This window comes from Glycine soja, chromosome 15 (genome assembly GCF_004193775.1).
Source record: "Glycine soja cultivar W05 chromosome 15, ASM419377v2, whole genome shotgun sequence".
NCBI classification, from domain to species: Eukaryota; Viridiplantae; Streptophyta; class Magnoliopsida; order Fabales; family Fabaceae; genus Glycine; species Glycine soja.
In genome coordinates this window covers 11640598-11653725 of record NC_041016.1, presented here as the reverse complement: position 1 = coordinate 11653725, position 13128 = coordinate 11640598, and the positions used below count along the sequence as shown (strand labels likewise).

The 13128-nt window shown below is 32.1% G+C and overlaps 1 protein-coding gene, 1 non-coding gene and 1 pseudogene across 2 annotated transcripts; all 3 read right to left on the bottom strand.

Annotated features, from left to right (window-relative positions):
* Positions 1–296: 296 nt before the first annotated feature.
* Positions 297–368, bottom strand: TRNAH-GUG. The gene has a single exon. It is a non-coding gene; the product is annotated as a tRNA-His (tRNA).
* A 960-nt stretch (positions 369–1328) lies between these two features.
* On the bottom strand, positions 1329–3512 carry LOC114387006 (DELLA protein RGL1-like). Its single transcript, XM_028347099.1, has one exon. It carries the CDS (start codon positions 3390–3392, stop codon positions 1611–1613), a length of 1782 nt encoding a protein of 593 aa, XP_028202900.1. The 5' UTR covers positions 3393–3512; the 3' UTR covers positions 1329–1610.
* A 4002-nt stretch (positions 3513–7514) lies between these two features.
* LOC114387267 lies at positions 7515–12191 on the bottom strand (annotated as a pseudogene).
* Positions 12192–13128: the final 937 nt, after the last annotated feature.

Genomic DNA, 13128 nt, shown 5'->3' with positions numbered 1-13128 from the left:
CTGTACACGAGCCAATATATAGGCTGATCATATTTGAATTCAATTTTTTTGAATTTTAACCACAATTTTTGTTGCATTATTAAAGTTAATTAGTCAAGTTTAATCCATTAACATTCTTACTTCTGAATTGAGCCAGTAACGTGTCGTCAAAATATTGATATTTGATATCTCAAAATTTTCTATCTATTATGTCTTTTATGAAAAAAAATATAAAATCTTATTTTGTAATTAAAATTTTCAATAGAACAAGATCATCTTTTTTGATATAGGCAAAAGATTAAAAGATCTCAAAATAATGTGGCTGCTGGGATTCGAGCCCAGGTCTCCACGGCCACAACGTGGAATTCTTACCACTAAACTACAGCCACTACACTTGTGTCATTGCCACATTAATCTAAATAATCTGTACTTTGTCTAATGGCAGTTCTAATTTATTTGATTATGCCAGCGATCGAGTAATCAGAGTCAAATTGCATGCTCTGACATTTCTTAGAATTGTATTTTTTAAATTTTAAATATACATTTAAGACATAAACTAAAGAAAAAAAATTAAGTTATTCGGCTCACATCTATTTTTTTTATACCAAAATCGGTTTAAAAAGTGGGAAAAGTTCACACTTGCTGAAGGTGAAATTTATAAATAAACGGATAGATTTCTTCTGTCTTTTATTCCATATCAAAGATTTGAACCAAGATTTTCATATGGATATGATAGACTATTCATATATCCAACTCATGATTTAAATATATCAATTTTTTTTAACAAAGAAAAAATGAAATAAATTCATCGTAAATTATTATAAGATTTTACAATTTTTAATTTCCTTAAGAAAAAGATAAATAGCAATAAGTTGATGCCTTCCCTTGTAAAATAAGAATAAAAAAAAGTGTTGATGCCTATTTTGGGAAATCTATACCTGTTAAATAGTGTCCACTTGTTCTCCCTTTTCCATTACACATTATCAACTTGTCACTGATTCCCACTTAAATGATTTGTCAACAGAAGCTTTGTCTAACGTGAAGTCGCAAACACTTGTGATGATGATCGATATTGACACTTGAAAAAACAAATTTGCACCACAAACACCACCCTGCATGTGATTCTATAATCAGGCACCAATATATGGATATTTCCCCATACTAAACCCAGATTTAGTTTTATTATTTTTGAAAGATGAATTATTTTGAGCTTATCCTAATACATACTTTCTTTCCATCAAATGGGAAGCGATGAAAGAAACTAGTAAATCAAGCCAAACTTTACCATAATCAACAAAGTAAAAGTAGGAAACTAAAGTTTTTTTATTTATTAATATAACATAGCAAAATATCACACAAACGACTTTTGTACTTAATAGTAGTAGTAAACAAAGGCGAACACCATTAACCAACAACTGTGGTTGGTGACTAGTAATGAGAACTGCACATGAGATGATACACACATTGATTAGGAACAACATGAAAGAAAACTTTAAGATTTTAAATTCCAGTCACGGTTTTGTCTCGATTCATAACATTGTAGGTTATGGCCACATAGAGCCAAAGATCCTTAACGCTACGACCAAAATCGTGGTTATGGACTGATTTTTAAAACCTTGTTGCACTTTCCATCAAAGGAATTTCCAGACAGAAACAGAGTTAATTGGTGTCCCTTTCCACCCAATAAGAAGGCAATGGCCATTCCTTTCAAATGTGCAAAAATTTCCACAAGGAAATCTCTTAGCCACCAATTCCGCTTGGTATAAAGACAAAGTGCTCAATTCTTTCTCCTCCATTCCAAAGCGTGAGAAGAAGGCCCTCCACACATCAATCTTCACACTCCTGCTCCTTCTTTCGGCTCCTTCTGCAGCCACAATGTTTCTGATTCCAGGACTGAAGTACATTGATTCTATAATCATTCGGTTCTTCTCATCCCCTTTCATGCAAGCCTCAAAACAATCAAAGAATGCACTGAAGGAGAAAAGAGCCTCAACGAAACGGTTTACAAAAGATTTAGAGTTGTGGTTTGCCTCAATTTCAGCTACCACCATCACATCAGGACTTATGGTTCTAATCACTCTCATGATGGTTTCAAGCTGGTCTGATTGCTGAAGCTTGGTTCTAAGGCAATAAGGAGAATAAACAGCAATTGTTTCCTCAGGGTCAATCTCAAAAAGATCTTCTCTTAGATGTAACATGCCTGATACCATAACTATGTTGAAAGAGAAGGGTATGTTCAAACCTTGAGCATAATCCTTTAGTCTCTGACCAGTGTCCTCAGCTATGTGTCTAGTGGTTCCACTTTCTACAGCGGTTATCTTCAGAAGCTCAATTGGACATTCATGTCTTAACTGAAGGGCTTGCATTACGATAGTCCACTGCCCTCCCTTTCTGATTTCAAGATCAATAATGTGAATCCTCTTCGCTTCTGCTACATCTTCTATTATAGCTTGAGCTGCAGTGAACTGTGCAACTTTACAAAAGGGAAGGTCTTCAACAAATGCAAGAATAGCAGGGGTTAGTTCCTTGGCTGCTTCTTCAGGATCAAATGGTTGACCCTTTTGCAAGTCCTTGGATGAAACTCTTCCTGTTTCGGTATCTATTCGCTGGCGAAGTGCTTCTGCAAAATAATGAACAATTCTCTTAACGGGGTTCCCGGTTTTGGAAGACAATGATTCACAGTGACTGAGCAATTTGCTTGCACGTTCAAACTGTTTGTTGCCAACTTTCTCAGCACAAGCCAAGAGGGACTCAGCAAGTTCCAGATCCTCTTTCTCTTCATCAGAGAATCCAGAGAAAGAAAAGCCAAAAGGGTGATTCTCCAAGAAAGGCAAAGATTCCGAGTCCGAAGACGATGATGATGATTGGATGAACCTTGTTCCTGCTATCCTCATGAGATCTTCTGTTGATAGGTTTCTCCCAGCAATAACTTCATCTGTGGCCAAAGTCTCATCATCAATTGGCTGCATGGTGTTGTTGCCTTCATTCCAAAACCTCTTGAAGCCTTTGCCATAGCTCTTCAAGATCTCAAGTGAGGCTAAAGGGGTAGTTGAGTGTGGCATGTCCTTTGTTGAGTTACACAATGGAACCATGGTTCTATATTGTTCATCAAATTGGAGTGGTGGAGATACCATGTCAAACTGAAGGTTATCATCCAATAGTCCATAATCATCAAATATTTGGTGATACTTTTGGTGATTAGTGGATAGAAGGTACCCTTCTTCTGATGGATCATCTGGGAAGAACCCAAAATTTGAGTAAAATGAGTCAATTCCCCCATACTCTTCATGATCTTCTACTCCAGAAAATTGAAACTTTCTCACATCATTCAGTCCCTCATTATCCCAGAAAAAATCATTGGATGAACTAGAATTGTCATCTGTGCTGAAACCTGCATAGTACAAGTCATCCATCACAAATTGTAACTATTTTTCCTTCAGTATTACAAACTAGATTCTTTGAGTAATTAATTCTCTTTGTAACAAGGTTCACGAGATTATTAGTCTTTGTTATATTTAGTATATATCAACCCATATTGATAAAGTAATTAAGGATAAGGTCTCAATCATCATCATGTGCCGATGTGATCAAGATGGCCGGCATAAAAAAAGCTGGTGAAATTAATTGAGATTCGATAAGAGCGTTTTTTTATATTTATTTTATGTTGTTTTTATCTTTTTCATGATCCAGAAAATTCTTTTTGCTCTTATTTTGCAGAAAGAAAAGTGCTACCAACACTGTTTCTAACACAGTCAGACACCCTAAAAAAAACAGTCTCTACAAGAATTTCAGTTTAGAAGAAAATATCCGGCAAAGTTTAGGAAAATATTTGTTTTCGATACAAAAGTTTAAGAAAATATGGCGCAAGTAATGATCGAAAAATAAGATGGTGCCAGTAACAAACTAAAGAAAATATATGAATACATGTTAGAGAGGTGCTTGGTAGGGAAAAGTTTTTCATAAACGAAAAACACATGATTTCTGCGAATTATAATTTCTGAAAATATGTAAAATAGATTTGATTAATCTTAATATATTTCATAGAAATTAAAAAATTTGTAAAATATAAAATATATAACTAAAATTTTTTCTTTACTCCAAAAAATTGTATTCTTGTTTCTCTTCTTGGAAATATTTTTACGAAAAAATAGTTAAAATTAATATCTAAAAATTAATAATTTTTTATTAATTACATATCAAACATAATAATCATAATTTCCCTCTTTAGTTTTGGTATTTACATAATGTTCAAAATATTATGAAATTTTTATTTATTTTCGGCACACAAAAAAGTCAAGTATTTCGTTTTAAATTATTGGAATTTTAAAACAAACATTTATTGGAATTGTAAGACAAAAAATACAAAAGGAAAACGACAAAAAAGACAAAATATTGTGCAGGACGAACAGACCAAGCATGAGGCATCCGAAATTACTGTCTTTTATTCAGTCATGCAACTCTTTGTCTGTGGGATGTTAACTTAATATATAAAATAAATAAATATTATTATTTGAAGGACCTTGTGGGAGCTAAAAGTCGTAAGAGTGTCTCTTACTACTATATTTTATGAAGAGATATAAACTAATGAATAAAGAAGTCTATCTCGCTTAGTTAAATAAAATAGTTTTTGAATTGATCTTCAATTCGGATTAAAAAAAACTAGTGAATTATTTGTTTGATATTCATGTAGATTTGAACAAAATATTTCTTTTTAAACTAGAGACATATAGAGATTATATTAAAGTGTATATTTTCTGTTAGAAAATATAAAAAATAATTTTCCGTATAAAATAGGGAACTTTTAATTTTCGTCCTTTAATTATATTCATTTTGATTTTATTTCTTCAATTCATTTTTGTTTTAATTTTTTTTGTCAAGTAACAATGTCAAATAATAACGTAAAAAATAACAACAACGATGTTAACAATTCATTAAAATGCCATGTAAATAAAAGATTTAACAGGACATACGTATATAATTTTTCTATATACTGTTTTTTTAATGGAATGTAAACTATATTTTTAAATCTTTATCTATTTAAAATATCCTATTTTACAAGTACAAAGGTTATTTGAGTTTTCTTACAAATAAAACAAACCGACCTAAGTAACAAAATGATACACAAACAACTTTTGGATTAGCTCCTTTTTCTAAAATTAACTTCACCGTTTGTTTGTTAAGACATAATTATATTAAGTATTAAACTTCACAAATTAATAATTTTGATAATTTTTTGTTAATGTTAAAATTTTATCGATGTAATTATTACATCAAAAAATCTTATAGGATAAATTAAATAAAAAAATTCGTATATTTAAAAATGAATTAATCGTTCATTAAATTATTTTATTTAAACATATATTATTTAAAACAAATAAATTGTGTATTATTAAATTGTATGTTTATGACTATATAAAGGTTAAATTAATTAGATTTTTGGTCATTTATTTTATTTTTAGATCCAATTTAGTTCCTTATCTTTTAAAAAATTTAATCAAATTATATACAATTTTTTATCATTTATTTTATTTTTTAAATTCAATTTGGCTGTTTAACTTTTAAAAAATTAATTAAGTTTCTACATTAGCAACTTGACCCAAAATGGACCTTTTTGTCATTTCACCATCTCCATTGAGGGTTAAAATGTAACCAACACATGAAGGATTAAGTTGAATTTTGTCAAAAGTTTCCATACACGCACTGAAAACTCCATCTTTTTTATTTGAGGGAGCGACAAGGGAGGGAGCTTGGCGATGCAAGGATCGGATTGGTTTGATGTTGACTTGTTATAAATTCTTTGTTATTTGAGTTCAATTTCTACCAATCATCATATTATTGATATAAAATATTCGTTATCATTAATTTTGACCATGATTATTTTTTATTAGGAAAACATGTTAGTTACTTTAGTTAGATAATCTTCCTTCCTTCTCTTCATTCATAAGATTTATATTCAATACCTTATTCAATACCTTGTTTAAGAGGTTTAAATCCAGTTCTACTCATATCAACAATACATTACTAATAATACTTTTAATTATTATCATTGTTTAAAGATTTTTTCTAAAATTATTTTTGAAATTTTCTTTTACATCAACTTATTAATTATCATCGAGTAAAATGTTGAAATTACTTATTATAAAACTTTAATTAATAATTTTGAAATTAAAAAGTTAGAAAAAAAAATTAATAAATTATATTCATATTAGATTTAGATTAAGACTCAAATATAAAATTTACATGACACCTCAAAATTTCTGGACACGACAAGTGAACAAGATTTTTCTTAGTTGCACAGTATTCCTTAATTATTAATTTTTCCGTTCTAGTCTTTACTAGTTTTTCTAGTTCTAGGAAATACCAAATATTGCAAGCTGAACAAAGTGGGTATGCTTTGAACTTTATATATTCAAACAAGGCTCAGATTTGTATCCAACAAAATAAAAATCAGAAATTTTCAAGGCTTGTTTTCCAAAACTCAAGCTTATGCTCAAGAACACGTAGCAATATTTTGCAGCGATAAACAATAAGACCAAATCGTTCATCATGCACAAGTCTCCTTTAGTTGCACTAGGGTTTTGGAGCATTCCACAAGAAAATTGGCATTGGGAAGGTCCAGAAAACATTGTTTTAGTGACCCAAAATGCTGCAATAGGCACAGTACATTCCACATCTACACTTTTAAATTCTCCAGAAACCCGTCACAGTATATGTACAATGCATAATCACGAACCAGCTTCAATGAATCAGCGCCTGAAATTACCCGGAAGTTACTCTTTCTAACACATTCTTATATTTCATAAGATTTATTGAAATCTATAAAATCATGAGAATTATTAAATAAAATGAGACATAAAATTTTATAATTTTTAATAAATTTCAACAAATAAAAATGTGTTTAAAAGTGAGTTTCACACACTATGTTTTTAACATTTCTCTTTTCTCAAAATTACTGTCTTACCTAACAACTCGCAAACCCTTGTGATGATAATCCACGTAGACGCTTGAAAAGCAAATTTTCACCACACTACACCACTTGTGATTCTATAATCAGGCACCTATATAATGATATTTCCTCTGACCAAACCCAGATTTAGCTTTATTATTTTTGAAAGATGAATTCTTCCCAACTTATCCCTTTTCACAAAATGGAAAGTCATGAAAGGAACAAGTAAATCAAGAGAAGGTTTACACTTAACCAAATCAACAAAGTAAAGAAGGAATTGTAAGCTTTATTATTAATTGATAGTTAACACAAATGAACACCGTTAACCAAACCTGGTTGGTAACTAGTAATGAGAATTGCACATGGGATAATACACACATTGATTAGGAAATTATTACACGAAAAATAATTACTTGCACTTAAGGTTTTAAACTGTAATCTTCGCAATTCTCAATAGTTAAGAAAATTGAAAATAAATGAGACTGATGCCACTGCAATTATGGTCACGGAGAGTCACAAAAATCCCTGATTGTGTAGCCAAAATCATGGTCATGGACCATTTTCAAAACCTTGTTGCACTTGCTAGACATCAAAGAAATTTCCAGACAGAAACAGAGTTAATCGGTGTTCCTTTCCACCCAATAAGAAGGCAATGTCCATTCTTTAAAAGCTTGGAATAAACACAACTTGCTCCATTCTTTCTCCACCATTCCAAAGCGGGAGAGGAAGGCCCTCCACACATCAACCTTCAGATTTCTAGTATTTCTTTCTGCTACTTCTGCAGCAATTGGATTATTTTCAACACACATCCTCATGCCAAACACTTCTTGAACTTGATGCGTGAACAAAAAATGGTGGGTGCTTGTAGGTTAGCGGAAGCGTGATCAGAACGTGCTCTGATACCATTTTAGAATGTGAGTTTGAGCCTAACTCAACCTCAAAAGCTAGTTAAAGGAGTGAGGATTGTCTCTCAATTATAAAGTCTAATATGATTCTATTATTAACCGACGTGAGACTTGAATTATTTTCAACATATAATCATTCGATTCTTCTCACCCCTTTTCATGCAAGTCTCAAGACAATCAAAGAATGCACTGAAGAAGAAAAGAGCCTCAATGAAACGGTTTACAAAAGATGTAGAATTGTGGTTTGCCTCAATTTCAGCAACCACCATCACACTAGGACTCAAGGTTCTAATCACTCTCTCAAGGTTTCAAGCTGGTCTGATTGTTGAATTTTGGATCTAAGTGCAAACAGGGAATAAACAGCAATTGTTTCCTCAGGATCAATCTCAAAAAGATCTTCTCTTAGATGTAACATGTCTGATACCATAACTATGTTGAAAGAGAAGGGTCTGTTCATACCTTGAGCATAATCCTTTAGTCTCTCACCAGTGTCCTCAGCTATGTATCTAGTGGTTCCACTTTCTACAGCGGTTATCTTCAGAAGCTCAATTGGGCATTCATGTCTTGACTCAAGGGCTTGCATTTATGTCTCTCTTGAACTGAAGTGAACAGTGCAACTTTACAAAAGGGAAGCTCTCCATAAAATGCAACAATAGGGGGGTTTAGCTCCTTGGCTGCATCTTCAGGATCAAATGACTGCCCGTTTTGCAAATCCTTGGATGAAATTCTTCCGCAAAACAATGAACAGTTCTCTTAATCGCTCCCAGTTTTGCATGACAATGATTCACAATAACTCGGCAATTTGCTTGAACGTTCAAACTGTTGTTGGCCGACTTTCTCAGCACAAGCCAAGAGTAACTCAGCAAGTGCCACATCCTCTTTTTCATTAGAGAGTCCAGAGAAAGAAAAACCAAAAGGGTGAGCTTCCAAGAATGACAAACCTTGCGACTTTGAACATCATGGTGATGATGATGAATCATCCGGGAAGACCCCAAAATTAGAGTGAAGCGGGTCAATTCCCCAATAGTCTCCATGATGATCTTCTGCTCCTGAAAATCGAACCTTTCTGATCACTTCATTCTGTCCCTCACTAGCCAGAAATTAATGTTGGATGAAATAGAATTGTCATGTGTACTGAAACAGTGATAGCACAAGTTATAACATCCCTTTCTTAAAAAAAAAATTAAAAGGATTTTTAATTAAAATAAATGTTTTTATTTAAATAAAATAAAGGTTTGGAATAAATAATAAATATGAGTTTTTAGAAAATAAAAAGAGAGTTTTAGAAAATAAGATAAATGTTCATTTATCCATTTTTTATTTATTTAATAGAGAGAAAAAAGAGTTTTTATAATTAATAAAATAAACTAGAAAAATAAAAATAAGAATCGTAAAGCAGCTTTATAAAATATTTTTTATATTCTCTAATTTTTTTTATGCACCAAAATCGTCACCATTGTTAACAAAGAACACTTGAGCGACTACATCGAACTAAATGATGAGTTATTCACGTTTTGGGATTAAAATGTGTAGGGATCCCTAGAAGATCAATTTTGAATTATTTTGGGCTGTTTTATGAAATTTAATTATGTTTTCATGCTTTTGTTGACGAATTGATGGTGTTTGATGGACCAATTGATGTCTCGATGAGAAATTATTGTAATTTAATTTTAAGAGTATTTGTATGTGATCTTGTGTTTTTATTTCTGTGTCATTTAGGATTTTGATTGATTTTAAAGGGTTCAATTATTTTATTTTTGTTGTTGTCTCTTTCACCTTTTCACTAATTTTTGTGACGGTGATTGCAAACTCTGCATACAAAGTAATTAATCTAGAGATTGTTTTGGTGTTACTGATTTTTATTTTGTATATTATATACTGTAATTTGTAAAAGTCTTCCAATTAGATATCCATGTGCATTTAAGCTTTTCTCTCATGCTTTGCCTATTCGATTTTATTAAGCGATTGTGGTTTCGCAAATCGATATTTCTTTCTGCAACAACGGATTAAGAAAGTCAGATACATTGTTGTGGCATTTTTGTTAGAAGCATGATGTTGTTGTACGTAGATACATGCTAATTGTTGGCATTTTTTAATTGCACCACGGTCCTTTCTACACGCATATGAACGATTTTATATATATATATATATATATATATATATATATATATATATATATATATATATATATATATATCAAATAATAAAAGTAAAAAAAATAATAAATTAAATAAAGTTATAAAATTATTGTTTAATAATAATTACTTTTGTTACACTTCAATTTAATTATTGTAAAGGTTTTCTTCAATTGAAAATAATATAATTTAATTTAATATATATATGGTTTGTGCTTGTAAGGCGTGATAAATTAAGGATGTGATGAATTGTGAAATACATGTGTATTGAGATGTTGTACGTATAGAATTGTGATCTACGAATTGTGCAATCACACAATTATAAGACTCAGCGACGAGTTAATGCACAACGATTTTTATGATGAGTTCTACTCCGATGAGTTTAAGACACGATGAATTAAAATAATTTTAAAAACAATTGAGTGATTGTTTATATTGCATAGTTCATAGGTAGAGTATGTGTTAAAATATTTTCTGGCTTGGACTTAAACTAAGGGAGAGAAGCCCTGACAGACTCCTCGACGCCTTGAGGGTAAATATACATAGTTTGAGTACTTCTTTAAGCATGTGCATATCCCACAGCATTCTCGCAAAACAGAGTGATCCTAAATGATCTTCTTATGATTTCCCTTAGTGAAAGTGACCTATTGTGAGGTCTGTCTTGTTATGTACTCCTAGGTTTATTGCATAACGCTTACATTTGACTTACATTAAGTTAACGATTAAGATTCTAGAATCATTTGATACCTCTCATCCCCTTTCATGCAAGTCTCACGACAATCAAAGAATGCACTGAAGAAGGAAAGAGCCTGAAACAGTTTACAAAAAATGTAGAATTGTGGTTTGCCTCAATTTCAGCTACCACCATCACACTATAGGACTCAAGGTTCTAATCACTCTCATCATTATTTCAAGCTGGTCTGATTCTAGAATCTTGGTTCTAAGTGCAAAGTGAGAATAGACAGCAATTATTTCCTCAGCATCAATCTCAAAAACATCTCCTAGATGCAACATATCCGAGACCATAACAATGTTGAAAGAGAATGGTAAGTTCAAACCTTGAGCATAATCCTTTAGTCTCTTACCAGTGTCCTCAGCTATGTGTCCAGTGGTTCCACTTTCTACAGCGGTTATCTTCAGAAGCTCAATTGGACATTCATGCCTTGACTCAAGGGCTTGCATTAGGATAGTCCACTGCCCTCCCTTTTTGATTTCAAGATCAATAACATGAATCTTCTTTGCTTCAGCAACATCTTCTATTATATCTTGAACTTCTGTGAACACTGAAATTTGACAAAAGGGAAGTTCTTCATAAAATGCAACAACAGTGGGGTTTAGTACCTTGGCTGCCTCTAGAGGATCAAATGAAGGACCCTTTTGCAAATCCTTGCATGAAACTCTTCCTGTTGCTCTATCCATCCTCAGGCGAAGTGCCTCTGCAAAGTAATGAACAATTCGTCTAACCGGGCTCCCGGTTTTGCAAGACAATTATTCACAATGGCCCAGCAATTTGCTTGCACGTTCAAAGTGTTGCTGGCCAACTTTCTCAGCAGAAGCCAAGAGGAACTCAGCAAGTTTCGCATCCTCTTTCTCCTCATCAGAGAGCCCAGAAAAGTAAATACCAAAAGGGTGAGTTTCCAAGAAAGGCAAAGATTCTGACTCTGAAAATGATTATGATTATGATGATTGGATGAACCTTGTTCCTGCAATCCTCATGACATCTTCAATTGAGAGCTTTCTCCAAATACCTTCATTTGTGGTGGCCATAGCCACATCATCATTGCGTAACCTCTTGAAGCCCTTGCCATAGTTGTTCAAGATTTCAAGTGAGGCTAAAGGAGTAGTTGAGTTTGAGTGTGGCTTGTCCCTTGTTTGGTCACATAGTGGAACCATGGTTGGATATTATGCATCAAATTGGAGTGGTGGAGATACCATGTCAAACTGAAGGTTATCATCGAATTTTCCATAATCATGGTATGATGGTTGCAGTTGCTGGTGATACTTTTGGTGATTAGTGGATGGATCATCTGGGAAGAACCCAAAGTTAGAGTAGAGAGGGTCAATTCCCCCATAGTCTCCATGATCTTCTGCTCTAGAAAATTGAACCTTTCTCAATTCATTTAGTTCCTCAGTACACCACAAAATATCGTTGGATGAACTAAAATTGGCATCTGTAGTGAAACTGACATGGTACAAATCTTCCATCACAAGTTGTTACTAACTTTCCTTCCGTATTATCAGTTTCAAACTAAGTGATTAATACGACAAGGGCAAGGTTCGAGATTATTATTATTAGACCTTGTAATACTTGGTTGAAACCGTATGGTACTTTTTTTTTTTTTAGTTTAAACGACAAGTATTTTTTACTAAAACATTTGCGAGTACGTCGTATTGTACTTGATAGTATGTTCTCTGATTATTTTCTGGAAGAAGTCTAAAAAAGAAGGCATAAGTAATTATCAAAAAATAAATGAAAATGGCGCAAGTAGCAAACTGAAGAAATATATAAATATATTTAATTTTGTTTTCAAAAGAGTTGTTGAAAATACGAATTTTAATTTTCAAGATATGATCTTTTATTTATTTTCGGCACATTTTTTTATGCATTTCACTTAGTAAATTAAAAATAAGTTTTAGCACAAGCAATTAGTGTAACAAAAATTCAAAGAAAAACGATAAGATATAGTTCAGGACCAGGCACTCAACCAAGCATCAGCTCACAATGTTTTGTACTGACTAAGAAGTCGCTGTTTTTTTATTTAACATGGCAACTCTGTGTCTGTGTGATGTTAAATTAATATATAAAATAAATACATAAATATGATTATTTGAAGGACCTGGTCTTCGTAGGATTCTCTCTCACTTTTTTTATGGGTCAAAGATTATGGGTATCATGTAATTTGTTAAATTAAAAATTAATCTAGTTTGTCGACTTTTCATGGTTCAAAAGAATTTTATACAAAAAAAATTAAACAGTTTTTTTCCCTGAATAGGTAGTAGGATACGATTGTCTCTTGCTACTGTATCTAATGAAGAGATTATAAACAAATAAATTAATTATTTGTTTGATAATCATATTCGATTGAATAGGATTTGTTTTTAGCAAAGAGAGAGCAATAAATTATATTTAAATGTGTTCTCTTTTAAAAATAATTTTGTAACA